Below are 9,317 nucleotides of genomic sequence, written 5' to 3'. Positions count from 1 at the left end.
GGTGTGATGGATAAAAAAATTTAATTCTGGGATAACTTTCAAGTGGCCTTTGATCTGTTATTTGGTTGCACAAGTTGGGATAACTTATTTCAGGATTAACAATCAGTCTTGGGATAAGTTATCCTTACCTGAAGGTGGAATAGTAATCATAGGATAACTTATCTTGGGATAAAGTATGCAAAATAATAAAAATAGCCTCCCTTAAACTCTCTTTTTTACACCACTTTAAATTCATGTGTATTAACATAATTTTTCACAACATTTATAATAACATTCACAACCTTAATTATTAGTTGTTCTTATGATAATATATTTTTCCATTAAAAAATTATATTTTATAAATACAATTTTTATATATGAATATATTATAAGTTGAATTTATTTGCCTAATTCTTATTTGTATTTTGATTTCTCTTTAAATGTTCACTCCACTACTAAGTTGCATATTTTTAATTAAATAATTTACTAGTCACTTAAAAATTATATTTTATACATCAATTATAATGTAGATAACTTTAATGATAAAATTTCTATTACTTTAATAAATTTAAAATGAAAGTTTTAGTTTTAAGCTAAATAAGATGAATGTTTAGTTTTAAACCAAATACGATGAAAGTTTTATTTTAAAGCTAAATAAGATGAAAATTTTATTTTTAAGCTAAATAAGATGGAAGTTTTATTTTTCAAGTTAAATAAGATGAAAGTTTGATTTTAAAAACACACGGTACAATCATGAAAATGCACACACAAAATATTTAAGCTAAATAAGATGAAAATTTGTTTTTTTTTTTAAAAAAAAGAATAACTAATTATAGCTTGCAAAGTAAATGTAATAAATGAATAAATAAGGTGGAGGGTATTATCGTAAACAAACAACTTATTCTTAGAAATTATGCAGTGAATATAAGTTTGAATATGACAAACCAAACAAGCAATAAAAACTAATCCCATCATAACTAATCCCAACATAACTTATCCCAGCATAACTTATCCCAACATAACTTGTATTCAAACCAAACGACCCCTTATGGGTTAACTAACATATACAAAAAAAATGAAAAAATCGCCCTAATTCTTATAAAATGGCTCCTATATGCCCAAAAATGTAGCGGATCATGGTGAGGTTATATGTATTGCTCTAGGATCCATTTTTGTACATATGTATAGTCTCACTATGAGCGCGACATTTTTGGGCATTTAGGAGCATTTTTATATGAATTAGGTGATTTTCTTTATTTTTGTGTATGTTAGCCCATGAATACTTTGTGAAATGGCTTCCGGATGATTTTTTTAAAACAATTTTTACGAGACCTTCGTAAGGAGTTGAGGGAGCAGTGCATATAACCTTGTGATGATCAGTGACATTTTGGGGCATTCAGGAGCCACTTTATAGGAATTAGGTGATTTTTACAATTTCCATGTGTTAGTCCATGAATATTTGGTGACATTCAAGAGCCATTTTATAGGAGTTAGGTGGTTTTTACAATTTTCATGTGTTAGTCCATGAATATTTGGTGAAATGGCTTCCGGACGATTTTTTTGAAAAACTTATACGAAACCCTCTGTAAGGAGTTGCTAACCTCACCATGATTTGTGACATTTTTGGGTATTTAGGAGCCATTTTATAGTAATTAGGCCATTTTTTTAATTTTTCGTGTATGTTAGCTCATGAATATTTGGTGAAATGGCTTTCGAGAGATTTTTTTGGAAAAACTTTATGAGACCCCCCCGTAAGGAATTGGGGCAGTTGTACGTATAGCCTCACCATAATCTAAGGCAGTTTTTGGCATTTAGAAGTCATTTTTATAGGAATTAGGCTGTTTTTTTTTTTTTCAATCTTTTAGCATGTGTTGGCCCATGAATATTTGGTGAAATAGCTTTCGGACAATCCTTTTTAATAAACTTTATGAGACTCTCCTTAAGAAATTTGTGCAGTAGTACGCGTTGTCTCACAATGATCCGCAATATTTTTGGACATTTAGGAACCATTTTATAGGAATTAGGCAATTTTTATCAATTTTTCGTGTGTAGTATAGCCCATGAATATTTGGTGAAATGTCTTCCGAACGATTTTAAAACTGTCAAATTCAATCCAGCTCAATGTTGAGCTTCAATGGAGTAATCGACTCCATTGTTGAGAGAATGAAAAAGCAATTTGTAAAATGAAAACTGTATATATTGAATTATCTACCACAAGTGAGGTTTATATATGTACATGTAATGTGAAGTTGATGCTGTAACTGCCTTAACAAACTAACAACTTTCTAACCGACTATTCTAATCACATCAGCTGACTACTATACAGAATACATAATTATATAGTTTAAGCTATAGCTACTCTAATACTTCAATACTTCAATACCCTCCCTCAAGATGGAAGGGAGGAACGTACGGCCAACTTGCTGAGAATGGATAGATGAGAGACTCCTGTGAGGGCTTTAGTGAGAATGTCTGCTAGTTGATCCACAGTGGTAACATGATGCAAGGCAATAAGACCTTCCTGCAACTTAGTCCTTACGAAGTGACAGTCAACCTCGATATGTTTAGTTCGCTCATGGAATACTGGATTTCTGGCAATGTGAAGAGCAGACTGGCTGTCGCAGAAAACATCAATGGGAGAAGGAAATGGAATATCAAGTTCTACAAATAGTCTGCTTAGCCATACTAATTCACCTACCACTTTTCTAAGAGATCTATACTCGGCCTCTGCTGAAGACAAGGACACAGTTTCTTGCTTCTTTGATTTCCAACTCACAGGGTTGTCTCCTAGAAGAACAATATACCCAGTGACTGATTTTCTGGAATCAGGGCATGCAGCCCAGTCTGAGTCGCAATAAGCTTTAACTCTGCAGTCACTGTTTTTCGACATAAAAATACCAAGGGTAGGATCCTTTTTCAGATATCTAAGTAGGTGAATAGCAGCTTGAAGGTGAGGCTCTCTTGGATCCTGCATGAATTGGCTAAGGTGCTGAACACTATAGGCAATGTCCGGTTTGGTATTTGTGAGGAAGTTCAGCTTCCCAATCAGTTTTCTGTAATAAGATGGATCAGGAAGGGGAGGACCTTCTTTTGCTTTAAGTTTGACATTTGGATCAAGTGGAGAGGACAAACAGGTGTAGTCGAACAAATCATATTCTTTAAGTAAGTCCAATGCAAACTTTCTTTGTGAAATAAGGACACCATCAGTAGTATATAGAATTTCCATGCCCAAGAAGTAATTCAACTTCCCTAAATCTTTGATCTTAAAGGTTGCATGGAGGAAAGCCTTTAGGTTCTCTATTTCCAAAGAATCTGTCCCAGTAATGATTACATCATCTACATATACAGCTACAAAAATGGTAGAAGAACTGGTTTTCTTATGGAAAAGAGAGTAGTCATTTTCTGAGTGTACATAACCTTTGATTGAAAGTGCTTCTGCTAACTTTGCATACCACTGCCTGCTGGCTTGCTTCAAACCATAAAGAGACTTGTTTAATCTACACACCAACCCTGGTTTATCAAGAGCAAGACCCTGAGGTGCCTCCATGTAAACTTCCTCATGCAAATCTCCATGAAGAAAAGCATTGTTCACATCTAATTGGAAAATATCCCAGCCTCTCTTTACAGCACTAGCAATCAATGATCGGACAGTAGTCATCTTGACAACAGGGGAAAAAGTCTCTGTATAATCTACTCCTGCTCTTTGAGTATAGCCTTTGACAACTAGTCTGGCTTTAAACCTCTCAATGCTACCATCAGCCTTGTGCTTTACTTTGTAAACCCATTTGCATCCTATGGCTTTCTTCCCTTCAGGTAAAGGAACCAGATCCCATGTGTGGTTGGCATGTAATGCTTCATATTCTTGTGTCATGGCTGTTTGCCATGCAGGATTGAGAATTGCCTCCTCAAAAGATGATGGTTCACTATCATTGCAAACATTGTTAACCAAGTGCTGACTAGTTAATGCTAGGACATCAGGAGCAATGTGACTATGTCTACAAAATAGTGAGCTTAGAGATAATGGTGTGGAACAAGTTGTTGTTTTGGGTGCAGGACATACATAATCTAGCAGGTAGGTAGGTGCTTTGTGGGTTCTAATAGATCTCCTTTGAGGTTGAGTAGGCTGTGTTTCAGGTACAACATCATTGTACAAGTAAGGAGGTGTAATAGTGGCAGGACCAAAATTTGAGGTTACAACACTAGTGTTCCTTTGATTATCATAAATAGGTGCAACACTAGGTAACACATCATCAATGAACACATCTGCAGATTGTGCAGATTTTGACACAGATTTAGAGACAGCAGGAAAGGAAGACCCCTTTGGAGACAAACTAAAAGGAAACACATGCTCATGAAACACAACATCTCTAGAAACATGCAGTCTTTTTGTGGCTAGGCTTAATACCTTGTAACCTTTCGTTGCAAATGGATATCCAATGAAGATGTGTAGTGTGGCTTTGGGGTCAAATTTATCTCTGTGGAGCTTAGGTATAGTAGGATAACATAGGCATCCAAAAGCTCTCAATTGAGAATACTGTGGTTTCTTATTGTGAAGGACTTCAAATGGACATTTGTTTTTCAGTGATGTGGTGGGTAGTCTATTTATGATGTGTGTTGCTGTTAAGATGCATTCCCCCCAATACTTTAGGGGTATTTGTGACTGAAACATTAATGCCCTAGCAGTCTCAAGAAGGTATTTGTGTTTTCTCCCAACAATGCCATTTGTTGGGGTGTATAAGGGCATGTTTTCTGGTGGATTATTCCTTTGGCTTGAAAGTATTTTGTGGCTTCAGTGTTTGTAAACTATAGGCCATTATCAGACCTAACAGATTGAATGGTAGTTTTAAATTGGGTTTCAATCAGAGAAATGAATGTTCTGATAACTTGTAGGGCATTGCTTTTGCAGCTTAATAAATGTGTCCAAGTAGACCTGCTAAATGGTAAGGAAATATTTGTAATTGTCATGAGTCGGAGTATGATAAGGCCCTCAAAGGTCAATGTGAATTAGTTCAAAGATTTTGGTAGTTTCAGTGGTTTTTGTGGGGAATGGAAGTCTATTTTGTCTGGCCATAGGACATATCGTGCACATGAAGGGTTGTTTTGGGGAAAATTGTGCAGGGATAGAGGATATACTTTGCATTTTGACAAAAGAAACATGTCCAAGCCTATTGTGCCATAACAAATCCACATTAGTTTCATTAGATGAGCAAGGAAGAGCAGACTGAAGGAAAACACTTTCATTACATGCAACAGCTTGAAGAGAAATATTCTTATTACAAAGGTCTGCAACTGAATGTAAAGATGGTGAACTAGAAAGACAAGAACTAGGACTGTAACTTGAACTAGTAGAACTTGAACTACAAATGCAATTACAAGAGGAAATGGGATCTGTCTTAGAATTGACCCTGTTGCTCTTCAAGCACTTTGAACACAGGTAATACAGTCCATCTCTACTACTACCAATCTCCTGAGGCCTCTTCATTGAAGGGGCCTGCAAAATGCAGGAAGACTTAGTATATAACACAATGGAATTGAGTTGAACATTTAAAGAGTGAATGGAAATCAAATTGTATTTGAAAGAGGGAACATACAACACCTTATGTATGATAATCTCAGGGTTAAGTGTTACATCACCAAATTCTTGTACCTTAACCTTATAACCATTTGGAAGACTGATAAGCATTGGGTATGGTAGTGTTTTTATATTGGTCAAAGAGGCTTTGTTAAAGGTCATGTGGTTGGAAGCTCCTGAATCTAGAATCCACTGGTCAGCCTTTGATTCATAACATTTACAAGATGGCTTACTAAAATCAATTGAAGAAGTGCAGATTACAATACCTGCAAAATTTGCAGCTCCATGAGTGTTGTCTGAATCATCATTGCATTGAAATTGTCTCAGCAAGTGCATCATTTGTCCATATTCCTCTTTGGTTAGACTAACAGTTTGATCCTCATTCTGGATGGCCAGACCCTTCCCTTTATCTGAGACGTCAACAACAGGTTGTCCATGTACATTTGCCACTTTTCCTTTCCCTTTATTGGACCTGTAGGGCTGTTGTTGGAGATGATCCTGGCTACTGTTGTAATTCTGGTGATTATTACTAGAATTAGATGTGTTGTTGGTAGTTGGATAACCATGCAGTTTGTAGCACTTATCTTTTGTGTGCCCTGGTTTCTTGCAGTACTCACACATAGGCCTTCTTGTAGAGTAATTTCCAGATGTACTACCAGATGCATAATTTTGCCTCGGAGGATAGTTGCTGGGGGAATAATTTGTCTTAAATGCTCTTGAAGAAGAAGCACCAGACGAGCTTGCATTGAGGGAGGTAGACTCCATGAAGTGTTGATTATTTGGTTTAAACTCACGTTGTTTCTCTTCCTGAATCAATATCGAAAATGCTTGCGCCATGCTTGGCAATGGAGTCATCATAAGAATATTCCCCCTCACCACAGTGTACATTTCATTGAGTCCCATGAGAAAATGAATCAATCTCCTAGATTGTTCTGCCTTATGTGAGTTATCTTTTGCACCACAAGTGCAAGTACATGTACATTGTCCCTGGGCATTTAGAGTGCACAACTCTTCCCATAACTTTTTCAATCTAGTATAGTAAGTAGTGATAGCGAGATTTCCTTGAGCTATGTCGTTAATTTCCTTTTGTATTTAGTATAGTTTCGCACCATTGATTTGATCATATCGATCCTCTAACTCCTTCCAGAGCTCTATTGAACTATTAACGTATTCAACACTATCTGCAATTTCCTTAGTTAGAGAGTTAAGGATCCAAGAAGTTACCATATCGTCGCACCTCTCCCATTGTCGCAGTTGAGATGAAGTTGGCCCTGGTTTTACACATTCTCCGGTGATGAAGCCGACTTTGTTCTTCACAGATAGGGATCGCAGAACACCTCTTCTCCATGATCGATACCCGATTCCATCAAATGGAGTTGGTACTAACATTGCACCGGGATTATCTGAGGGATGCACATAGAGTGGACTGGTTGTGTCAACTGTTGGTTGTCCAGCTAAACCCAAAGGAACAACACCGACATTTTCAGTTTGATCTCCCATGGTGGAAAACAGAAAAAAAAACAGAGGAGAAATCAATCAAACAAATCGATAGAATAACGAATGATCGATTTCAGATCGGATACAAAATTGCAGAGGATTACTGCGAAAAGCAATCCAGAAGAAGAAGAAGGAAGAAGAAAAGCGAGGATGAGATGACGAAATCGCGGAATTTAGCCGTGAAGCTCTGATACCATGTCAAATTCAATCCAGCTCAATGTTGAGCTTCAATGGAGTAATCGACTCCATTGTTGAGAGAATGAAAAAGCAATTTGTAAAATGAAAACTGTATATATTGAATTATCTACCACAAGTGAGGTTTATATATGTACATGTAATGTGAAGTTGATGCTGTAACTGCCTTAACAAACTAACAACTTTCTAACCGACTATTCTAATCACATCAGCTGACTACTATACAGAATACATAATTATCTAGTTTAAGCTATAGCTACTCTCATACTTCAATACTTCAATAAAAACAAAAAACTTTACGAGACCCTCCATAACGAGTTGGGGAAACAGTACATATAATCTCATGATCCACTACATTTTTTGGGCATTTAGAAATCATTTTATAGGAATTTGACAATTTTTTCAAATTTTCGTGTACGTTAACCCACGAATAATGGGTGAAATGGCTTCCAAACAATTGTTTTTAAACGAACTTTCTGATAATATGGTTTTCAGGCGTTTTTCTTTCTTTTTTTTGAAAAAAGTTACAAAACCCTTCGTAATAAGTTGGACAAGAAGTACGTATAGATTCACCATGATCCACGACATAAATCCAGCGTAACCAGCCCATCGACTGCCTAGGCATGTGGTTGTTGTTAAATATATTTGCATTATGGAAAACTGACTTTCTTGTGCTGACTAGTTTTTTTCTCAAGAATACAGCACAACAATATAGAATTATGAAGTTACCTGTTCTGCATACAACAGAGTAATATACAAATGTTTTTTCCTTGAACCTCAAAACTATAAAGTTGCAACTTGCATGTACCAGAAAAAGATGTAATTGAGTTAAAAATATGAACTCACAGCCCAAAGTTGAAGAGGACGGTGAGACCTAAAACAAACCAAAATGTTAGAACTCATTTGGATATGCACCTAAGCAGTTCCGAAAAACAGCTCCAAAGACGTTGAACTGAAGACATTCATAGCAGTTCTTTCTGACTTGGTAGGCGTAATGTGTAGCTCATATTTGATAAATCTCTGCAATCAGTTAGTATCAACACATCAGATTTCAATAGAGGAAAATCACTCAAATCTGCATAGCCACACTGCCATTTAAACAATAATCTGAAAAATCTAATCTCTTAGTCTTGATTAATAAACAGGCAAGAGACGAGTAACTGTATGTGTTTGTAAAAGGCATTCACATTAACAGACAAGAAATTAAAAGGCTAAACTTGCAAATTTCCTAATACCAGAAGAAGAAAGAACATAAATATTTTAGAAAGCCTGCTTAGAATCGTTGGAAATATAACAGAGGTTGAAGTTGTTTCCTTTGGGAAAGAGATCTAACTAATGCATGGTAGATAAACGGATATATTCATTGTTTAATGATACTTCTACTTTTCTTCATGAATTAGTATGTTTTCTGAAACAGAGAAAAAAAATATGATCATGGGACGCTCATGCTGACAGTCAAAGGAAACAAGGAGTACCGCTAATTGAAAAACAATTTCCGGATTTGTATCAATGTGCCAATCAGGTTCCAGTTGTCGGACAAATGATGTTCGTCCATTCTCAATGCTACAAAAGAGAACCTGTATAACAATCAAATCAGTAATACATAAATGCATAATACACTTGTACAAGAAAGACGACCATTAATGGCAGGTGACTGCTGAGCCATCAATTCAACTGTTGCATCTTATATCAAACATTCAAATAATGACAGCTGGGATACTAAATCATTTTTATACAACTCAATTCACATTTTGCTGGTACAAATCTACTCTCTATATAGATTTTAACCAATCATTATGTTACTCCCTACATAGTAAAAAACAATAACATTTGGTGATGACTCTTCACAATAATTGAGGACTGCCTATTATCTTCTTTCAAGTAAGACTGTAACTAGAAAGAGAGCCCCTAAATAAAATATGAACAAAGTCGACTAATAGTGTAACGTGAGTAGTAGACCAGAGCTTTGATTGACGAACCTCAATTTTTGGGAATGACGAAAGCTTCTTCAAGAACTCTCAGAGAGATTCATTTGTGCGTGTGTGTGTGTGGGAGGGGGGGGGGGGGGGGGGGG

At 36.1% G+C, this 9,317-nt stretch overlaps 2 protein-coding genes across 2 annotated transcripts in view; one reads left to right on the top strand and one right to left on the bottom strand.

Annotated features, from left to right (window-relative positions):
- The window catches only part of LOC125863338 (cytochrome b6-f complex iron-sulfur subunit, chloroplastic), a 324,107-nt gene that overhangs the window by 76,920 nt on the left and 237,870 nt on the right, over positions 1-9,317 (top strand). The window lies entirely within an intron of this gene.
- LOC125863351 (peroxisome biogenesis protein 22-like) overlaps positions 7,892-9,317 on the bottom strand; it is a 10,150-nt gene continuing 8,724 nt past the window's right edge. Inside the window, exons 7-8 of the mRNA XM_049543542.1 lie at positions 8,719-8,820; positions 7,892-8,263 (exon numbers count right to left, since the gene is read on the bottom strand). Of these exons, the coding sequence (XP_049399499.1) occupies positions 8,159-8,263; positions 8,719-8,820 (207 nt within the window). The 3' untranslated portion in view covers positions 7,892-8,158. The remainder of the gene's footprint in view (positions 8,264-8,718; positions 8,821-9,317) is intronic.

The sequence above is a fragment of the Solanum stenotomum genome, chromosome 4 (assembly GCF_019186545.1).
Source record: "Solanum stenotomum isolate F172 chromosome 4, ASM1918654v1, whole genome shotgun sequence".
Taxonomy (NCBI): Eukaryota; Viridiplantae; Streptophyta; class Magnoliopsida; order Solanales; family Solanaceae; genus Solanum; species Solanum stenotomum.
Note: the sequence above shows the minus strand (reverse complement) of the source record. Positions and strands in the feature narration are given on the sequence as shown.